The 22,231-nt window shown below is 42.1% G+C and overlaps 1 protein-coding gene across 2 annotated transcripts in view; it reads left to right on the top strand.

The window, feature by feature from the left end:
- The window catches only part of ELP4 (elongator acetyltransferase complex subunit 4), a 280,207-nt gene extending 262,879 nt beyond the window's left edge, over positions 1–17,328 (top strand). The window contains exons 11-12 of one of the 2 annotated variants that reach the window (XM_089309947.1): positions 15,949–16,119; positions 17,090–17,328. In XM_089309947.1, coding sequence (XP_089166073.1) covers positions 15,949–16,094 — 146 coding nt within the window. In that variant the 3' untranslated portion in view covers positions 16,095–16,119; positions 17,090–17,328. Of the gene's footprint in view, positions 1–15,948; positions 16,120–17,089 lie in introns of those variants that run through there. The other variant, XM_051825657.3, reaches the window with a different exon arrangement.
- The last annotated feature ends 4,903 nt before the right edge of the window (positions 17,329–22,231 follow it).

Raw genomic sequence — 22,231 nt, 5'->3', positions numbered from 1 at the left:
AACTGGTTTTAGAGCAGTTACTATCCTTTTGAAGCATAAGATATAAAGAAAAACAGAAAAGACAATACCAATATTTGATAGATTTCTAAAGGGAAAATTCCATTTTTTTAATCATATGTTAAATTGTAAAACTTGTCAATGTTGAACTGTAGAAACTATTTGATAGTCTTTTTCCACAAATCATGCCTTCTTTGCTTTGAATGTCTCAAATTTTTATGTGTATGTATAATATAAGGAAATTGAATAGAAATGCACAAATATGTATATTTTACTTGACTTAGACCTTTAAAGATTAGAGAATAACCCTATATAACAATTACAACATTACTTTTTTCCACTATTTCATTTTGGAGCATAATTCCACAAAAAAAACAAAAGAAGCTTTCCCACAGCATACCTGTAGACACTGAATGAAATGACAGCAATATTCAGGCTTCCTACTTGAACCAAAGTAGCTCATCCTGCTACAGTGAGAAGTTGACACAGGATTTAGCCAGTTTGGTATATATCACATCATTGGTTGTCCTGTGTTTTGAAGATCTTTCAGACATCCGTGTGAATAGATTTAGCTCAATGGTGACATTCTATAGTGGGGGAAAACTCTTCCACATGTAAAAACAAATGAGTTTTGAAGAACAGAAAATAATCTCTATGAGAAAATTACTTCTAAATTATCCGTGTGAAAATTAAACTTAGTTCTTGTTAACATTTCTATTGAAACAAGCATTTTGAGTAAGCCAAACAAACAAACCAACCCTAAAAGTAGGCATAGTCATTTATCTATATACTCACAAATATTTGGCTCTTTTCTGTATTTTTCATCAGTTTTTTTTTTTTTTCTTGCTTTATTGGCTTCATTTCCTTTACCTTTACTTCCCATATTCCTGGAGAGGCTTTCTATCTGAGACTGAACTGCAGCGCTGCTTCCTCCTTATCTGGGAAGTCACTGCGCAGTTACTCTCTGCTGTCATGGCCTCATCTCTAGTCTGTGTCCTTGAGCGAGAGCGAGGTCTTTGCTGCCCCATCACTGCCCTCAGGGCTCTCGCTTTGCCCAGGCCGTTCACCGAGCTCCCTTTCAACATGGTGAGGAGGGGAGTCTGTGCAGGGGGAGAGTGGCTCTGTGAAACCAGCGCAGTGGGTAAAGACGCTGCTACTTTTAAGTGAAAGTTGGGGTGGAAGGTTTCCTGCTTTCAGAAATGAAAGGGAAAATAGAAATTTCCATTTTATATCCAAGGACTCTGAAACAAAGGTTGTTACCAAAACTTTAGCAATCAATTAATCTACAGATTTAAAAGATTAATGACAGCATTGTCTGGTTATATATATGTATATATATCGTATACTACCACTTACTATCACCTGCATGTTAAGTGTGGAGCAAGTGAAACACACACCACCTGGGAGGAGCATACCTCTATCTGTCCATGAAGACTGAGGGAAGAGCATCGTTGTAACCGATATTTCTCGTTCCTTATGAAAAGTTTTTACACAGTCCATATGGAGAAAATCACATCTCCTCTGTCGAATCCGAAACATGCCACCTAACTGCCTTTGTATGGAAGCTCACACAACATGGAAAAATTATACACTGCCATCAGTGCACCTTGAACTAGTGAAAGAAGTTGGGAATGGTCTGGCCAAGACAAAACAAAAAATGAATGTTTGTATTATACCCTTTTCTGTCCCAATCAGCCCAGGTAGACTTTGTCAGATACCTATGGTAAAGAAGAACTTGTTCATGCATGCAGAACAGAATAAAATCAGATTAAAAGCTCCAGGAAATCAGCCTGCTTAAAAAAAAAAAAAAAAAAAAAAAAAAACACACACATAAAAATGGGCCTATCCCTTCAAGCTCCACAAACATGTTCATTGTCGTGTTTCAGTCATGTAAATATGTTTCAGCATAAAGTAACCAAGATTTCCTGTGACAGAGCCCTCCTCACTGGGCATGTGGGGGCAGGGAGGGGCGAAAGGGGACTAAATAACCCCCGGCCGTGAAACCTGCCTTTGGGCAGCACAGACTTCAGTTCTGAATGCCCAGAAATACTTCGCAGACATGCTAGGCTGCCTAGCAATGGGGATTTTCTAATTCTGGCGAGCTCGACAAAGTAAATACAACTATTGAACATAAGGCAGCGCCTAATAAAAAAACAACAATCCCCCCCTTGTAAACACCTACATTTGGCCCCATTATAAATTCTTTCTTCATACCCAGGAACTAGCAGACCCTTAAACGTGGGGGTCTTGAAGTACCGAGAGAGCAGTGGGGAGATCCGATGCGGTCGGGATGCGTTACCTCGCTCTTTCCATGGGGCACTTCCTACCCCGTCTGGGGGCTTTAGAGAGTACTGTTCCGCATGCACTGTAGTGCATTATGCACAGAAACACACTGGCCATTATGCCCTTGGGACCCGCTCGTGCACAGCAAGGGGAAGTGCACGCGTGGTCATATATGTGCAACACAGCCTGCAAAACCATGATTGCCACATTTCCAAGAAGAGTGCCCATCGAAAGCTGCCAGTTCTGGAGGTGACTGACAGTAACACCATAACCTAAGCAATCTGGCAAGCTCCCTGACTCCAGCCTAGTCACATCTGAGAATTCGTCTGTCCCAAACTATGTAGTGATCAGTCAGACCTCAGCCGATCCCTCAACTGGGTAGTGGATCTGTTGTAGTTCCAAAAACCGCTAGGACTTAGGAACTGCTTTTGAGTGTACATGCCCAGTTATCTACTAACAGTTTATTGAATAGGAGGTTTCGTGTTTCAGTAAGAAGCAAACATTGGTTTGAATTCTAGTAGACAAAAACAAAGAGATTGCAAACTCCTGCCATCTCCAGTGCAGTTTCCACACCATATGCTTTAAAACAAAAAAAGGAAGGAGAGAAAAAGGAACTCTCCTATAATTAGTAATTTGAATTTATTTCTGAAGGAAGTTTTTTTTTTCCCAAATTCAACATTCAGCTCTAAAAACACTGTATAATCCTAAAATAGTTTAGTATTCTTAGGCCACCTGAGGGGTAGCATCCAAAATATTGTTCCTTAAACGTTCCATCGCTTATGGTGAGTATGGAGAGGATTTCCTTGTGAAGCAGGCTTGAAGATCCTAGCAAAACTGCAGTGTGCCCTAGGAAGAGCCCAGTTGTCTTCCGTTTGCTGCAACAGCAGCAGCAGGCTCAGGTCTCAAGCATCCCTACGCTGATCCTGCTGAAGCTTCATTCAGATTCTACGCACTCTGGAGCTTATATGCTCCTGCCTGTGTTGTGTGTTCCAGGAGCATACAAGCCTTGGGTTCTGCAGCAATTGGAGACCAGCAACAAAGGTTCCCCGAATGAGAAGCCCTGCTGCACAATTAAGAAAAGAGGAGTGGAAAGGAGGCCCTTTGGGTGATATGAGGAGGCCCATCAGGCAGCAGTGCCCTATGCAGCACAGGAATGGTAGTGGCCATGTGTGACTTCTCCATCCCGTCCCTTTGTCCCAGAGCAGAGGCCTCTGGGGTTACCAGGGCAGTGGGAAGGCATCTTTCACTGTGTTTTTGCCATCCAAGTTTAGGTAGCAACATAAGTCACATTATTCCAAATGTCACCGAAGTGATTTTTTCCCTGACCCTGCATATGTGGGAATATTAATAGAAATAAAATGAACAGAAGAATAAAGGTAAAAGCAAAAGAAAAGGAAAAGATACTACCTTTAGTTTGTAGAGAAAGTAAAAACCACTTTCAAGCAAAGTTCTCCAGGAATCATCTAGTTTGTTCTCTGTCAGTGTTTGAAATAAGGGAGAAAAGTAACCTGACTACACCCACATCTGAAATGGCTGAAAATTCAGGAACTCTGGGACTGAAACAGTACCGTTCTTTTATTATATAGCTCAAAAGATTTCTTTAAAAAAAAAAAGTTTATGATTAGTTATTTGAGAGTGACATGAAGGAAAGAGAATGAGAATGAGAAAAGCGTCCCATCTACCGTTTCACTCTCCAGATGCAAACAGCAGCAGCCGGGGCTGGGCCAGATGGAAGCCCAGAGTCTGGAATGCTATCTGGGTCTCTCACGTGGGTGGCAGGGACCTAAGTATTTGAGCCATCATCTGCTGCCTTCCAGGCACATTAGCAGGGAGCTGGATCAGAAGCAGAGGTGGGGCTCGAACCTAGGTACTCCCATATGGGATGCGGGCATTCCAAACAGTACTGCTAAAGTTTCTCCTTCGTGGACATTCTATGCAGGGCTCACCCCTCCACCTGCACTCTACCTGTTGAGCAAGCAGGAGATTCAGAACCACAATGCCCATCCAGGAAAAGGGATTTCAGGGGCCTGGAGGCTGCTGATACTGTGGGTTATGGGGCTAGAATATTTATTCTAAATCAGAAGGAAGCAGATTCTAGAACAGCTGGTGGATGTCACCTTTTGTAAAATTCTGTCTTAAATAGAATATTTGTGTTTGCGACAGCTATCCTTTCCTATAATTGAAAGAGTCCATGCATGACTTTGTAGGGTATAGGTAAGAAGAGCCTTTTATTCATAGAAATAAGTTCATATCGGTTCCTTACCCTTAAAAATTAAATTCAAGTCACTTGACACTACACAAACTTGAAAGACCTGACACCTGCCTACCAGGCCAGACTTCTCATAGCCACTCCCTTGCTCACTAACTGCTCCAGAAAAGCTGGCTTTTTTCTTCCCTTCAAATATGGCAACTTTATTCTCACCTCAGTCTTTTCCATTTTATTCCCTTTACTTGGAACTTCTTTCTCCAGGTCTTATAGATCCCTTCTCAGACTTTAGTCAAATGCACTCTCCAGAAAGACCTTCCCCAGGTAAAGTTGCAGGCCCAGCCAGTAACATCTCACCATGTTTTATTTCTTTGTTTTTTTTTAAAGAGTTTTTATCTGCAAGGCAGAATTACAGAGAGAGAGAGAGAGAGAGAGAGAGAGAGAGGTCTTCAATCTGCTGGTTTACTCCCCAAATTGCTGCAACAGCTGGAGCTGCACCGATCCGAAGCCAGGAGCCAGAAGGTTGTTCCAGGTCTTCTACGTGGGTGCAGGGGCCCAAGGACTTGGGCCATCTTCTACTGCTTTCCCAGGCCATAGCAGAGAGCTGGGTTAGAAGTGGAGGAGCCGGGACTTGAACGGGCTCCCATATGGGATGCTGATACTTCAGGTGGCAGCTTTACCCATTTTACCACATGTTTTATTTCCTTAGAAGCACCTATCACTCTCCAAATTGTTTTCCTTGTTCATCTGCTCTCTTGTATGCTTTCAACCCCTCCTTGAGTCCTGTGAGATTCTACCTGGTATCCCTTCTGAGGTTGTGAGTTCCATGAAAGCAGGGATCTTGCCTGTTTTGCTAACGGTTTTGTCTCTAGTGCTTGGACAAAGTGTTGAGTAAAAGCATTGGCTGAAGCCAGATTCCCTGAGTTCAAATTCCACTTGAATGCCCTGAGGTTGCCACACCACTTCGGTACTTTTCTCATTGTTTCAGACTTGGTCACACAACTAGCTGCAAGGAGGTTTGGAAAGGAAGTCTTTAATCTGGATAACCTTGTATTCAAGGGTTCCTGCTACCAAAGGAAAAGGAGAAAGGCGATATTGGGGGATAATTATCCGTGGTACACAACTCTTCAGAACTCAAATATTCTTGCCCAACCTTCTTCCCTCACAGAAACTTACCCCCTCTTCGGGGGTAGATGGGGAATCTTACTGGCTAGAAATGGCAGAATTTCTCTGCCATGGCAGTAGAGGACTTTAGCGCCTGGAAGAGGCTAAAGACTTTACAACTCTCTGGAAGAAACTCAAACTCCCTTTTCCATTATCCTCTGCATCCCTTTAGGAAGTAACTCCTTGCCCATTATCATCCATGGCTGTGTGAGGTCACCATTGGAGAATACGCCCTTTGGAGGCTACACAGGTACCCCAGTCCACTTACTGATAAATCAGGTTTGAGGACCTGTGGTTATTTTGGAGGTTGAATAGCTACAGGCTCTCAACCAGGCTGTGGTTTACAGTTCCCTCAAAACATTACAAGGTTCTCAGTCTGTTTGCTTCTCTTTGGTTCCACATGCAAGTGATTCAGCCAAAGAGCTTGTCTAGACATAGCTCTGGGATTCAGTTGCAGGACACAGATGCCATCTAGTTATTTTATGCAGAAGGAAGTTTATGACAGTTATATCTGGGGGTGAGTGAAATCCGTGTTTGCAACAGCTGCCGACAGAAACTTGGGAGAGCTAGCAGCCACTGCCACCAAACTGGCCTCCAGGGAAGCTGCTCCCTGTACCCACCCCAGTCAGGAAGGTGAGGAATTGGGAGACCGCCACACTAGTGCTATTACCTGAAGACACACACCTCTGTGGCTGCGTCTTGGGGATTTGTAAACTTATTGCCACCACTTCAACTGCTTCTTGACCCCTACAGAACAAGTAATTGGACCCTGAAACATTGGCCTGGCCTTGAATTTTTACAACTGCCTCTTGACTCACATGAATCAGTTGACGGAGCACTGGAATACTGATGCCAAAAACCTGTCTCCACACAATGCTTGTCAAGTGCAATAGTTAGAGAAGCAGGAAGACAGCTCCTGCTCCTCCATCTTCTAAATTGAACAAGTGCATCTAAACCTAATTCATGCCTTTCCAGCCCCTGACATGTAAGAAGGCTTGGAATGGACACAAAACACCTATTCCCTTGTCACCCACAACTGTTATCTTGGTTTCTGCCCTCCTCTCCTCCCTTACCCCCTCTCTCACCTTGTTAGGAGCTATCTGGAAGCCATCTGAAATAATAAACTTGATTGGGAATGCAACACCATGAATCTGACTTCTTACTCTGAGCTGGCTCTCATTTTTAGGCCAGCCTCTTAACAAAGGTATTTACCAAAGGCTTAGGAGCACAGATGTCACCTGCAAAAGTTACCTGCCTTGGTGTGCAGGTGCAGAAACAGGTATTTTCAGCTCTCTGAGGCCCAAAATTACCAAGCCTTTAGCCAGAACACCTCCTTTACAGAGCTGTGGTCCCTCTGCCTTTTGCAAATTCTGTAGCATTAGCTTGAGCTCTTTTCTTTTATAAGCAACTTTGTTCAAAGTGATAAGAAGCAACCAACACACCAATTTTCTGAATGTCTCACATGGAGACACAGATTAGAAGGTACAAGCTTCACCTTCCAAGTTACCATAAGCATGAAGGCTCACCAGCCTTCCTAACTACAATGTTTGACCCTACTGTCTGATTTCCAGCCACGAAGCCATTAAGTGCTCCACGTGCCAGGTACCAATATGGTATAAACAAGACAGAGGTTAGGCTGTTAATACATAGATCTAAGAATACAGTGGCTTAAGTGACATGGAAATCCATGTATCTTGGGGCAGGCATTTGGCACAGCAGTTAAGATGCTGCCTGGGATGCCTGCTTCCCATATTGGAGTACCTGGCGTCACTTCCAAATCCAGCTTCCTGCTGGTACACACCCTGGGAGGCAGCAGGTGGGCCTCAAGCCTTGGGTCCCTACTATCCATATGGGAGGCCCAGATTGAGTTCCAAGCTTCTCGCTTTAACCTGGCCCAGCCCTGGCTGTTGTGAGCATTTAAGGAGTGAACCAGTATGTGAAAGATTCTCTCTCTCTCTCTCTCTCTCTCTCTCTCTCTGCCTTTCAATTAAATTTAAAAAGAGAGAGAGAACATATACTCATAGCCTTCATTTTATGGTCCAGGATAGCTGCTTCCACCCCTACCCTCAAATCCACCTTTCAACAATTGGGAGGAGGAAAATTAGGTTTGTCCTTAGCATTTGTGGAAGCCAGAGCAAGAGTGCAAATTAAGGATCATATTATTATTATATGTCTAATATAATAATAACAAAGCATTAAATATCCTTTAACTTCCTTCTTTCACAAACATAACTCCCTGAAAAGCTACATTTATGTTTAGGACCAACATTCTACCCCAAAACAAGGAGGCATAGGGAGACTGGCCTATAGCCTACCTCCTTCTCTTCCCAGCGCCCACTTCACATCCACAGGGAGCCACTCAGACATGACCAAGGATGCCCCACTTCTGCATCCAAACTCTGCTACACTCTGTACAAACAGCTGTCCCTTGGCTACTCCTTAAGCCCCAGGCTCTATACATTCACCCTGGGGGAACAAGCCTGGGGAAGAGAACTGTAGCAAGCCTTGTTGCCTTTTGGACAGGAAATCCTAAGGTCCAGAGTACCAGCACGTGGTCCATACAGAAGGCTAGAAGCTGTAGATGCACATCCCTGTAGGACTGTAATTCCTCAGCCCTGAAGAGGAGCCTCGCTAAAGGAGAGGTGGATCGGGGCTCAAAGCAGGGCCCTCTTGCTGAGGTCGAAAAGCCACGCTGAGGGAAAAGGAAAGGAGGTGGTACACCCCACTGCAAGGACCTCACTCTGAAGTGAACCATAACACTTCGGCTCAAGATGACAAGACCAGAACTTAATCATTCCACCTCATCTATTGGAAAGGGAGTCTGGGAAGTGTGGCCTTTATTCTAGGAGGCCAAGTGCCCCTCTTAGAGTCAGAGATTCTTTTATTCGCTGGAAAGAATAGATACTGGGAGTAAACAACCTCCGCCACCGACACATAGTCTTGTTACAGATCGCACTCCTGCTTAGACAAGTGAGTTCTCACAATCTGCTTCCAGAGAGGTGAAGTCGGAGGCAAGACAATGCTGTTGACTATAATTGATGGTCAAAATAGTTCTACACCTGGGGGTTTTTCAGTGAGTAGCCAATATACATGTTCCAGCTCAGGAAGTTTGTCTAACTTTCAGATCAATCAGAAAGAACCAAATGATTTTTATTTTCAATTTGAAGAATAGAGAATGATGATGACACTCAATAAAACAATTTTAATCTTAAGCCCTGAGAGTGATTGCTTCTTAAACAAATAAAAACTGAAACCTGAAACCTAACCAGGTATGACAGAATTATTATATCCAGAAATGTTCAGCCAACACCGAACGTACACTCACAATTCAAAAAGAGCAAAATTTGATTCTGGCTTTGTTTCCACTGGCCTATTCATGTATGAGATTAGTGCATCTTGCACATTGTAAAATTTTAACCACATGTAAAATCACTACAATAAATAATAATGCAATAATTATGGAGAAATATAATGGTAACTGTAAAATGTAAGTGTATAATAGCATGTAACATGGATTTGTTTCACAAGTTGAGACAATGCTCTGAAATTGTGTGCCGAAATAACAATACCTTGATCATGAATATATCAATATATCCCTCTGTCCTCTCTGGAAGGAAGTCAGTCTGTCTACAAAAGAAAGGGAAGAAACATCTCTCCGTTTATGCGTAAGAGCAAGACAGACTCTAAACACATCGCTTTAGCTCCTGCCCTCTCAGCTGGTGGAGGCATCAGGTATGCATTTTCCTTTGTCAGAAACTGAGATTAGAACCCCAGGCAATGGGCAGTAGCTCACATACTGAGTGACTGCTTCTGGATGGCCATCATCTTGCTGTGCCCCTCTCCAAACCAAGACATATAATTAGTTGTCTTCCAATATCCATTTACTCCTTCTTCCATGGTAACAGTCGTGTTCAACATTTTTACATATTCTTCAATATTTCCCAGCCCCTCTTGCAGCCTAGTTCTGGCTGTTTCTAAGCTCTGGACGTGAGCGGAAGTGATGTGCCCAACTGCATGGCGCCTTCTTCATCAGCCATGAAACCAGGAGGGGAACGCGTTGTTATGAATAGCAGGCCTGTCCTTCCAGCTCTGAACTGCCTCCTCTAGACAATAAAGTGGGAGAGAAATAAATGTCTATCTTTCCGAAGCCATTGTGGAGAAGGCAGGATCTCTATATTATAGCTGTGTAGCCTCTACTCTTATTCACTCTGTGCTGTTCAGAGTGGAGCACAACACAGTATGCCTGCAGAAATCAGCAAGTCATCTTGCATCTCACAGTTTCAAGAGTCTGGTGTGAACAGGATGCTATGTCTCTGTTCATTTGTTTCTTCAAATGATGTAAAGGGGAAAATGCTTTTAAAACTTAAGTAGAAAGATTATCTTCTGATATTTTCCTTATTAACTATGTTGTCAGCAGTGAAAACATGTGGGAAAGCTAGATTTTAAAAATAAGATGGGCATTTGGCACAGCAGTTAATGTCACCGCTTAAGACACTCGCGTCCCATGTTACAGTGCCTGGTTCAAGTCCCGGCTCCTCTACTTCTGATCCAGCTTCCTGCTATTGCACACTCTGAGGCAGCCAAAGATGGCTCAGCTACTTGGGTCTCTGCCACCCAGGTGGAACCAATGGAATTCCGGGCTCCTGGCTTCAAACTGGCCCAGTCCCTGGCTTCTGTGGGCATTTGGATGGTGTGCTAGCAAATGGAGGATCTTTCTCTGTCTCTCTGTCTTTCAAATAAGATGAAAATAATAATGCAAAACTTTTAAAAATGCAAATAAGACTCCAAATTGCCTTCTTAATACAGTCATGCCTATTTACACTGGTCCAGAAACCTCACACCCAACAACGCCCCCTTTTTGCCACCACCTTACTAAGTATGAGGGAAGTTGTTTACACTGTGTGAACTTCAGAGGTAGGGGCTGTGGTTGCGGTTTCCTTTGTGTGTTTTCACAGAGTCCACTGGAGGATAAGGTATACCAAATAGTCAGATGCCGGTTTACTGACAGAGACCCCGTGGCTAAGTCTGATATGCCCTTGCTATCATTCATAGGTCTGTGTAGTTCATTATTTGTGTAGATTTATTTCCTTGTCCACTTCACTTTTGGGTGTGGACGTTTAGCCTAGTGTTTTAAGATGCCGACATCCCATATTGGAGTACTGAGTTCAATACCTGGGTCCCGTCCCTGAATCCAGCTTCCTGCTAATGCAGACCCTGGAAGGTGGCAGTGACAGCTCAAGTAATTGGATTCCTGCCAATTACTCAGATTTTCTTCCTGGCTGCTAGCTTTAGCTCCAGCCCAGGCCCAGCTAATTGCAGGCACTTGGGGAATGAACCAGTGAGCGGGAGTCCCCTATTTCTCTCTTTCTCTTTGTCTTCTCTCTCTCTCTTTTTTCTCCTTCCCTCCATCTCTAATAAATAAATTTTTTCTTAATAGTAAAAAATAAACAGATTTATTTGTATCTTGTTATACTATATAACATGCTTTTCTTGGAACAAGAGGTATAAATAAATTCGTGTAATACTCTTTAGTTCACAAACACTTTTTATCTCATTGGATCCTGACAACAGTCTTGGGAAGGGAAAATTATTCCCTTGTGATCAGTGAAGACCCTGAAGCTTAGACAGTTTGGTTAACTCATCAGAGCACACCAAGAGTGAACAGGGTGGGCATTTGAGGTGGTAGTTAAGATGCCTCTTTGGATACCCGTATCCCCTTGTGGAGTGCCTGGCGTGGAGTCTTGGCTCAGCCTCCTGCTAATGCGCATCCTGGCAGGCAGCAGGTAATAGCTCAAGTACTTGGGTCCCTGTCACCCAGGTAGAAGACCTACATTGAGTTCTTGGCTCCTGGTTTCAGCCTGACCCTCCCCCAATCCCTACCTTCAAATAGATTAAATAAATAACTATTAAAGGAAAAAAGAGTGAGTGACAGGGGGAAGTATCAAACTGCTACTGTCTGGGTCCATGTTCAGTGCTCTCGTCATCAAGCCCTGGCCACCTCTGTTAAGGGACCAATATAGAATCTCTATGCTCTAAGGTGTTGACAAGTTTTCATTGAAATTGACTATGTGTTAAAGAAAAATTTTTTTAAATCTGCTAGAGACATTCTGAAATATTCATGCCTATTTCTGTGATTCTGAGAAACAAGAATTGTGATGTCAGAAATGTTTAAAAGGATTAAAACAAAGATCTAACTGCTAAAGATTAAAATGTACTACATCAATTGTTTTCAGAAAACAAACAGTACCTGGTGGTTTGATCATGACAAAATATGAAAAATACAAACTGATTAAACTTATTTTAATGGGCATTCACCTGCAATTTGTCTCAAGTCCAGGTGTAATCTAGATTCATTATCTTGCCCCTTCTGTCTGGGAACTGAGAGTGCTGAGCACAGGTCTGGCAGGCTGGAAGAAAAGGAATTAGGAAGGGAACTGTTATGCCAGGAAACCCAATTCTGTGTGTCCATAGGATCAGTTTAGTTGTTGACACAGAAAGAACAAAATATAGACAGTGGCTAAGCCCAACAGAGACAAAGAGAGGCAGGCAGAGGAGGAAGAATCTCAAAGTCCAGTCTTTCTTGCTTCCGCCTTGGAGTTTCAGAGCAAATCACTTTTGCCGCTGCCGCTTTGTTAGGAAGCTGGGCTTCCCAAGGACCTCTGGATGCCTTTAGACTGGAGCTCTCCCATGCTGCCGGAGTCTTGTGCTGGCTGTAAAAGACCCACTGGTGCAGTGGGATTGCTGCAAATCATCCAGGCCCGTGCGGGAGCCTTGGGAGTTGTCACACCTTTTCCAGGACCCTTTGCCCACATAGAAATCATCAATTTAGACAAGGTATTAATGGAAAAAATAGGCAGGCAACCAGCCAGATATCCTCCTCCTGTATCAGCAATGCAGTCCCTTCCTCCCAGAACTGGGAAAAGAAAATCAGGTAGAAAAAAAATTCAGCTTAAGACCTAAGATACATGTTTGCTTTTGGCTCTCGCCTCAGAACCTCAGCAATACAGCAGGAAAGATAAACACCTTGCTGTGGTTTACAAGGCGAAGATTCATAGGATTTCTAATCGTCTGATTTTTATTTAAATCGTTAGTCAGTGAAACCTCCACATCTGAAAATTTCAGTCTAAAGGAGGTCACCATGCTACGCAGTCTCTGGCAGCATTTTTTGAGACAGATCTAGGGTAGAGCAGCATCTGAACATTTACATGTCAAGTGCGTAAATGCTTTGGAAGCCTCAAAGGAAAATTCCCTGACACACCTGGCAGGCCTGGAACCTGATCTCTCCTTCTTCCTCCCTGCTTCACATTGCACTGACACGGTGCGCAGGGGAAGCTCTGAAAGAAAGAAAACAAAACCCGGCGCTGGAGAATTTAGACCGCATCGCAAGTGCACTCAAGTCATAACCAATGAAAGCAGGCAAACTCTACAGAGAGTCGCCCCTTTCCAAGAGCCATGCTTGGAATGTTTCAGAGTTCCTGGGCACCCGACTGGTTATATTATGCAGCAGTAGGTTAAGAACAGTTAATCATATCACCCAAAATGTTGACTCTTAGAAGTTTGCACAAGAATGATGTTTGACTTTTCCTCAAAGCCATTCAACCTGAAAAATTCCCAAGCATGGTGCACGTCACATTTAGCTACTTCTGCTATGAAGGGCTTTCAGCCAACTGGCTCGCATGCCTTGCCCAGAAAAACAGAGAAAGAAAAATGCTTAGCCAGTCAACAAGCAAAGAGCTAAGCCCCTGAAATAGAATGTTTTGTGCCAGTCCTGGATGAGCCATACTAGTATCCCCATTTAGATGATCAGAGCAGCATGACCCTTTTCAACCCACGCCCCTGTAAGTTTCAAGGATATACTCGTTCTATTGCTCAGAATCCAATCCCTTACTCAAGAGCGACTTCAGGCCCTGTCTCCATGCAGCTCTTCCCTGCTCCCCATCTCCCACCATGATTTCTGCTTTCTCTCTGTCTTTCTGGTACACATTCGGTCTTCACTTACAAGATCATCTGTGTGCTTGTCTAACTCAAGTTACTGGCTTGTGAGGAAACAAGGAGTGAGAATGGTCCTCTGTTCTTAGATCCTTTTAGAGTGCTTTGCTTCAAGCAGGTTGCAAATATTTTTTGACCTCAGTTGATTTCCTAAACAGCCTAATCACCATCTGACATCAGCTGTGAGGTCCCAGCCGAAAGACACACATTTCTGTACCATTTTCTCAAGTTTCAGCTACCCTTCAGATCATGACTACATTTTTCATTTGCTTATTAACAATGGCTGTAAGATCTTAAAGAAGCACTAAGACTGAGACATATAGTTAAGGATCTCTTTCCTCTCTGACCTCCCCACTTGCTTCCTCACATGGACACTGACAGTTAACACCACAGATAACATTAGTAACCCCAGACTTTAGAATCATGTCTGCCTTTTAGATTCCTGCCTTTCATGTTTTCATTTCTACCTGGAATCCTTTCTGGAGCAAACTAGAATTTGAAGAAATGAAAGGAGTTTTAAAACAAGGAAACAAATACATCTTTATTCAAGCTGTTTTTTCTTTATCATTCAAAAAATAGCTGCCTAATTACTTAGTAGGTGACAGGCTGAGTGCAGAGGATCCGAAGGAATGGTTTTGCAGGAATATTACAGCTTTTCTTGATCTTCTTGACCTCTTTGACATCATGGTAGATCATGCATCTGTAGAAAAGTGTCTGTCCCCCTAGATATAGTTGTGTATGTGTGTGTGTGTGTGTATAAAAGTAAGTGCAGGCAAACAAATCAAGGAAAAATATTTTCATAAATAATTTTCAATGTTTTAAATATTTTGATCATTTGCACACAGCTTGTGTTTACATGGCAATCAACAAGCCTTTTATCAGGAAAGAAACTAACTAGAACATATGCTTGTGGAGCACAATATTTGGACCAAAAAAATGGTTCTTTTTCATCTTTTTTTTTTCATATTGAAGGGAAGTTTCCAAATAAAGGGTTTCAGGTTGTCACGGGCCAATTCGCCTTGAGAAGGCTTTAGTCAGTTATCAGGGAAGAGCCCCATCCTACCTTACCTTTAGACCCTGCCATCCATGTTGTGCCTCATGCAACAGACACAGGTGTCCCTCAATATCCATGGGGGACCTGTTCCAGGACTCCCATAGACACCCGAAATCCAAGGATGCTCAAGTCTCTAATATTTGTGGATAACCTGTGCACATCCTCTTGTGTACTATAGGTCATCTCTAGATGACTTACAATACTCAATAAACTGTAAATGTTATGCAAATAGTTATACTGCATTTTTTTAGGAAATGGTGCCAAGAAAAACATATATACATATTCAGTACAGAAGCAATATTCTCTAATATTTTCTACTCAACAGTTGACTAAATTTGTGGATGCAGAATCTGTGGATATGGAGGGCCAACTGTATGTTCCTTTAAATTTGGACTTTTATGGCACAGATCACAGGCACTGGGGCACTGGTAGTAAAAGCAATTTGATAAGAGATACTTTAGAAAACAGAAAAGGTTCTTTTGTAGTATGGATATTTCTGCCTAATTGCGCTGACTTCTATAATTATGGTCAGTTACTGTGTCTGCTTAAATCAACCATATGTCTAAAAAAGCCATTGGGGTGGGGACACGTTCAAAGCCACACTAGACTCTCGAAAATATGATCCAATATGATGCAATAGACACCAACTTACCAAGACCTGTAGCAGATGTTATAGCTGAATTACCAAAGCATATAAGAAATACTGACCCTGAGTAGAATATTTTAATTATGTCCATATTTATGTGAACATTGTAGTTCCTAGAGAAGGTGTAGCCCTGAAATCGAATTTATAGACAAAGGGGTAGCAAGTACTATGGGATATCATATTGGCTGAAAAGCTGCATTTGATTCAAAATAGCATTTTGGAGCCCTAGCAAAAACAAAACAAAGCCCAAAACATCCTGCTGTTCTTTATATGATATTTTTCAACAGTGCTTTTATTTGTGCTTTTACATGTTTTCATTTCTACCCAAATAAGACAAAAATCTTAATATATTTAGGTTTGGACTCTGAAAAGGTTGCACTAAGGTTCCCGGTCCAGTTTCTACAATGGCTGCAAAAACGTGTAAAGTCTAGTAGGAATGGGATGTGATTATCCTGAGCTGCAGTCTGAAGGATTGTTTTAGCAGGGATTTTATATGCACGACTAAATGATGATCAACAGAGCATAATATTGTCTGCTGCACTATTCTGGTGAAAGCAAAATTAAATTTTTTCTTCTTTTTTCCCCTGCTCCTGAAATCTCCTGCCCTAGCGACTGCACTTGCCTCCAGACTTGTCAGAGACCGTGAGCCGCTCAAGCAAACAGGATCTGGCAGAATCCGCCAAGCTGCTGGGCTCGGGCTGTGGCACGATGGCTGCAGGCAAGAAGCACCTGGACTTCTAGGGATTCCTCCTTAGCCACTGCACGCAGAATGCTATGACAGAGTGTCTTGGCTTTCCATGCCTGAAATACTCTCATGGGCTTTTCAGCCAGATCCGAGTGCCTTTAGGGCTGATTCTGAGGCCAGAGTGCTATTTAGGACATCTGCCATTCTATGAGTCTGCTGAGTATCTCACTTCCCATGTTGGATCACTCAAGACACTCTGGCAAAAAGATCTCTGTGAGTGAGATCCCAGTGGAAAGAACAGGTCTTCAAAGAGGGAGGTGCCTTTCTCTGAAGGGAGGAGAGAACCTCCACTTTGACTATGACCTTGTCTAAACAAGATAAGAGTCGGAGAACTCAAGGGGCTTCCATAGCCTTGGAAACTCATGACTGGTGCATAGGGAGATTACTGATGCCATAAACAGGAGTGTCAATTTGTAAAGTCAACAACAGGAGTCACTGTGCACTTACTCCTCATGTAGGATCTCTGTCCTTAATGTGCTGTACACTGAGGCTTAATGCTATAACGAGTACTCAAACAGTATATTTCACTTTGTGTTTCTATGGGGGTGCAAACTGTTGAAATCTTTACTTAATGTACACTAAACTGATCTTCTGTTAAAAAAAAAAAAAAAAAAGAAAAGAAACTATCAATTCCCAACTTGACTCTCACTGGGATTAAACATGACAATAGGTCTGATCTGATTTCATCATAATTTAAAAAAAAATCATCTATTATTTTTCACTTTATGTTTCTGTGTGGGAACAAACTGTTGAAATCCTTACTTAAGGTATACTAAGCTGATCTTCTGTATACTAAGATAATCGAAAATGAATCTTGATGTGAATGGAAGGGGAGAGGGAGTGGGAAAGGGGAGGGTGGTGGGTGGGAGGGACGGTATGGGGGGGAAAGCCATTGTAACCCATGAGACGTACTTTGGAAATTTATATTCATTAAATAAAAGATAAAAAAAAAAAAAGAAAAAAAAAAAAAAAAAAAAAAAAAAAAAAAAAAAGAATGCTATGACACTCTAATTATGATTGCTAATGGCTTATGTAAATATTTTTCCTAATGACCTGACCCTCCAGTCCTTGGAAAACACAGTTAGGACTGTAAAAATGGGGCCGCCATTCTTCATTTTTTAAACCAATATTTTATACAGAAACAATACAGAATAAACACTTTTATTTTGCATTTTGCTTTATGTGTTATTTAGAGAAAACAGATACTTCTATTTAAAAATTTAAATAAAATTCAAGAAGCCTTACTGGGGTTAGTAGTGTATTTGATTTACTTGGTATCATGAAAAAAGGGCAGGAGTTAGCAGGTAAAACATTGTGAAAATCAAGACTGTGTGAAAACATAAATTCTCTTATTTCTGAAAAAGTTACTTGCTGTCAAAAATGCTATTTTTTAATAAAAAAAATCTGTTAATATATAAAATAAATTTGCACTTAATGTCCCCTATCATTAAATTGAGAAAGACAAAAAAACATTTTGGGATTTAGACATCATTAAGCATCATTAAAAAGTAATTAGTCTGCTATAGTAGTTAATAAATATAAAGAACTTGAATGACCAAAAGCATAGGAAAAGAAGTTGATGGTCTCCTGTTTAGCAGTCCCAAACAACTGAAGTCAACACTATGAAATTATGTCAGCGGACATCATTCAGGACTGAAATTCAAACTGACAGCTACATTAAAGCTGGGATGCCAGGGGAAAAGCCTGCGCCGAGGCTTGGTGAGACATTTTTACAGAATATGGATCTGAAAAAAATGAAGCTAACTCACATTCTCATTGCATCACGAGAGCCTTTTGTTAATTATAAATATTGGTTGGCTATGTAAATTTCTACACATAAAAACACGTCTTTTGGGGTCTACAGTGTATTAACACAGTTTTCATAAAAAAAACCTAGTGTTTGGAATTACAGTTTCAAACTCTCAAGGCTTTTGCCAAATAATAGACAAAAAGTAAAAGTTGAAAAGCAACTTGCATATTTAAGAGAAGAATCTCAATTTTCAAAAAAAAGTGTTAAAGATCCAGTGGGAGAAATTGAATTTCCAAAATACATTTTCAAATGCACTAGACTATTTTGAAGCAGTTATAACTAGCATTTTTGAAGCAGTTTGCTTTTAATATGCTACAAATTACACTTTATTTGTTCTCGACAACATTATAGAAAACAAAGACTAGGTTTTTAAAAACTGTCTAACCAATATGATGAATGTCAGTCACTTAAAAAAAACCCACTGTAGCATAAACACATACTGTATACAGCTTTTATTCAGAATTAGAATAATTGAATCAATGACAGTGATTTGCTAGGATGTCAAATCTCTCCATCATATCCTGTCACTACCAGTTTATTTTTTGTGATCAAAATCAAAAAGACAACTATTTTGTCACCCGCTATTTCATTTAGTACTAAAAATCAGGTCTCTTCTATTTTTTTTAGAATGTCTGGTTTATTTTTTTCATTTCTTTTAATTCTAAAGACACAAATTCTTCTTAATTTTCTTTTCAAAATAAAGTTTCAGAATTGATCTGTCAGTTAAAATTAAAGGGCTTTTATGTTAAGGAAAGGTGCTTTAAAAATTTAAAGCAACTTCAAAAAATCGGTTTTGTCCATAGATAATAAATAATGTGCAGACAGTCCTCAAAAGCTCTGCTATGTCCTTTGAAAGCATTATGAACAATCTGAACAAATTCAAATGAATATTTTAGTCAGGTTATTATTTTAATAACTCTAACCTTTTCTTACCGTGTTGGGATTCATTTTCTACAAACACACAACAGAACAATTACATAGCATTTGACTCTGAAAAGGAAATGTGAGGTCATCAGATATGTAAATTGCTTGTCAAAATACTTAATAGGTCATTGATTTACTTCCCCAGCTACCATGTCCATAAAATTAACAGCCAATTACTAGTTAATATATGCTTTGCAAACAGATAAATACCAGAAAAGTTGAGTGGTCATATTTGAACCCTATTTTAAATATAAAAGAAACTTTTCAAACTCAGTAAAAGTGCATTTTGAATAGTAAGAGTACCTGAGCTTTCCAAAAAATTCTGATTCACTGGGCAGGCTTTGTAAGAATCAGCCACTGGAGAGGGCATGTATATGTTAGTTTCCCTTGGATAAAAACCCACTCTAAAAATGTGTTTTCCTTCCTTTTGGAAATATTATGTTACCCATTATACAAATAATTACTGCATACAAATTACTGATCTTTAATAATCCCACTGACACATTAACAGATCTTCTTTCAGTTATCAGCTTGCCTTAAAGATAAGAAAAGGGACAGTGCCAAGCTCCTATCTTGTAACTGTTTCTAGTGTATGAACTCCCAAATCTTTTGTGCCAATCAGTTCTTACACTAGATTTGCCTTTCTTTAACAGGAGGTAAATATTTTGACTACTGCAATCTGCCTAGGTGCTAGGGTTCTGAGATCTTTTGGATTTCTTTTTGGTAGCCACCAAACAGGATCCAGTTTTCTCCCCCTCTCTCCCACTTATCTGCATCTCTGGGATCTCCAAATACTAACACCAGGCAAAATAAAAGGATTTCAAAAGGAAGCAACATTCTGCAATCCATTCCCTTATCTTCCAATTAGAACAAATCAGACACATATACGCATGTGAGACAAGCAGTGGGGGGAGCCCTTATTCATTTGTTCAAGCCCATTGGTAATGTCATTTTCTAAAACATCATGTTACTGCTTTCCAAAGATAGCCACCATCAACTGCATGGAAATTAACAATAGCAACACTAAATGCTTCTACTTTGAACTTTAAAACTGAGCAGTTTAGCCATTGAAGACCAAGGCCAAAAAGAAAAACAAAAATACAGCTGAAGCTTATTCTTGAAAAATAGAAAAGAGAAGAATATGTTTTTGGCCTTGGCAAGCCAAACATACAGAGAAGAAACACCTTTAAAAAAAAAAAATGTTGACATAAAGGCCCAGAGCAAAAGAATAAAGACACCATCCTAAAATGGCAAGCATCCACCAAGAAAGCAGAGCCTTAAAAAAATTCTGTAAGCCGGCGCCGTGGCTCAATAGGCTAATCCTCCACCTTGCGGCGCCGGCACACCGGGTTCTAGTCCCGGTTGGGGCGCCGGATTCTGTCCCGGTTGCCCCTCTTCCAGGCCAGCTCTCTGCTATGGCCACGGAGTGCAGTGGAGGATGGCCCAGGTGCTTGGGCCCTGCACCCCATGGGAGACCAGGAAAAGCACCTGGCTCCTGGCTCCTGCCAGGATCAGCGCGGTGCGCCGGCTGCAGCGGCGGCCATTGGAGGGTGAACCAACGGCAAAGGAAGACCTTTCTCTCTCTGTCTCTCTCTCTCACTGTCCACTCTGCCTGTCAAAAAAAAAAAAAAAATTCTGTAGCGTGAATCTTTGGAAACTTCATGATGATAAAAGAAAAAATAGGAAGAAATGGTTCTGTGTGCCATATCAAGAAGCCAATTGTTTACCATTGAAGAGTTAAGAGGCTTAGCTTGGGGGATAAAAATGTTCTTGGAAATTCATTGCAGTAAATCACATTTTTTTTTAACTTAGAGTATCCTGAAGTTACTCAGATGTTGAGCGCTGATTCTGTGTACCTGGTTTCCCTTGAGAGACGTGGTATGCTGTTGGTCCTGTGACTCTAGTGAGGCTATCGCAAGTGGTCTCCATGCTGCAAAAAATGCCATCCAAACATCCCTGTGTACATTTCCCACTGATAAAGACAGAAATACCCTAAATTCCCTGACCAGTAAGGGAATAAGCAAGAGACAAATTCTTTCAGCAGTGAGGGAAAGGCCAACGCACCGTGCCTGCCAGGCGTGGTGGAGAGGATGCCCAGCGCTCCGGACAGAAGGGGAGCTCCCCTCCCCGGGGAGTGGGCAGAAGGCAGTGCTGCTGGACCAGAGGGCTTCTGCCGTGAGCAGCCACCTACTTCTGACGAAACCAGCCCGTGCCACCATGCCCGGCACCCTGATGCTCAGACACGTAGACGGGCCCCAGTGATCCCACACACACCCTCACCCTGCCCACGCCCACTTCCCAGCTCTCGAACCCAGTATGCCACACCCAATTCTCCAAAATCTGTGCTTCCACGAAACAGCCCCCACCGGCTGGCTGCCTGACCCCAGCCCAAATCCTACGTGGTTGGATCCTGTCCTCACAGTGTAGAAGCCAGCCAGCAGCGGCAGTACCCCCTCCCTCACGGCCCTTTCCTGACAGTTCTCTCAACACACGTCCCTGAGGGAAACGTGGGCTGCAAAGTGCCAGGAGGCAGGAATGGCTGCATGGGCAGCTGTCCCAACAGTGCACCAGTGTGTGCACTCCACCACGGAAGGGTGCCGGGGTGCAGTGCAGGCTGACGCTGAAGAAAACCACGTGCACGCAGACCCAAACTGCAGTCCACACAGAAAGGTGTTTCTCAATGTGCAGCAACTGCTGGCATAAAAGTGTTGGTGCAGAGCACGGCAGAGTGATGAATCTCAATTATCTGTTCCCAAGTGGGAAACAGGAGAGGTTGAACTAGAAGGTCATGGTTAAGTCCTCCAGCTAATTTCTGTATTTCGGATCATCTGCCTTCAGGGATTTAAACAAACAAATGAAAAAAGCCAAGTGTGAGTCAGTGGAAGTGTGTCCTTCCCCCTAGAGGTTTCTGCATGTTAATCCAGACCCCAGAAATCCCAGGCTTTAAACGGAAGTTTGCAGAAGAGAACTTCGCAATATCAACTTATAGGTTGCACAGAGCAGACAGAAATAAAGATCTCCATCAGGCTTTTTTTTTATCCAACAAAGGCTTATTTTTTTCTCATCCTTTGCTTGGGCTCAAGCACCCCTGCCCTGCGTGCCGCCACTTTAAACATGATCAGATCTGTGCTCCATTGCAAATAACAACTGACCGACAATGGGCCCTGCTTCATAGATTTGGGAATGTTTGGCTTAAGCTGCCAATGACTGAAGGCCTTTAACTCCCAGCGGCCAGTCACAGCCCGCTTTGTTGTTGTCTGTTGATGTGTCTGTGCTCATTATTCCTTGACATGCAACATCCCCCCCCTCCACCCTCCACCCATCCACAACCGCACAGAAAGCAAGATTCAAATGGGAACAGCTGTAGTGGTTCAATGGGAAATGATGCCTCTTGTGCAAAGGGGAGGGAGACA

The sequence above is a fragment of the Oryctolagus cuniculus genome, chromosome 1, assembly GCF_051225735.1.
Source record: "Oryctolagus cuniculus isolate XC-2025 breed Fujian yellow rabbit chromosome 1, ASM5122573v1, whole genome shotgun sequence".
Taxonomy (NCBI): domain Eukaryota; kingdom Metazoa; phylum Chordata; class Mammalia; order Lagomorpha; family Leporidae; genus Oryctolagus; species Oryctolagus cuniculus.
Note: the sequence above shows the minus strand (reverse complement) of the source record. Positions and strands in the feature narration are given on the sequence as shown.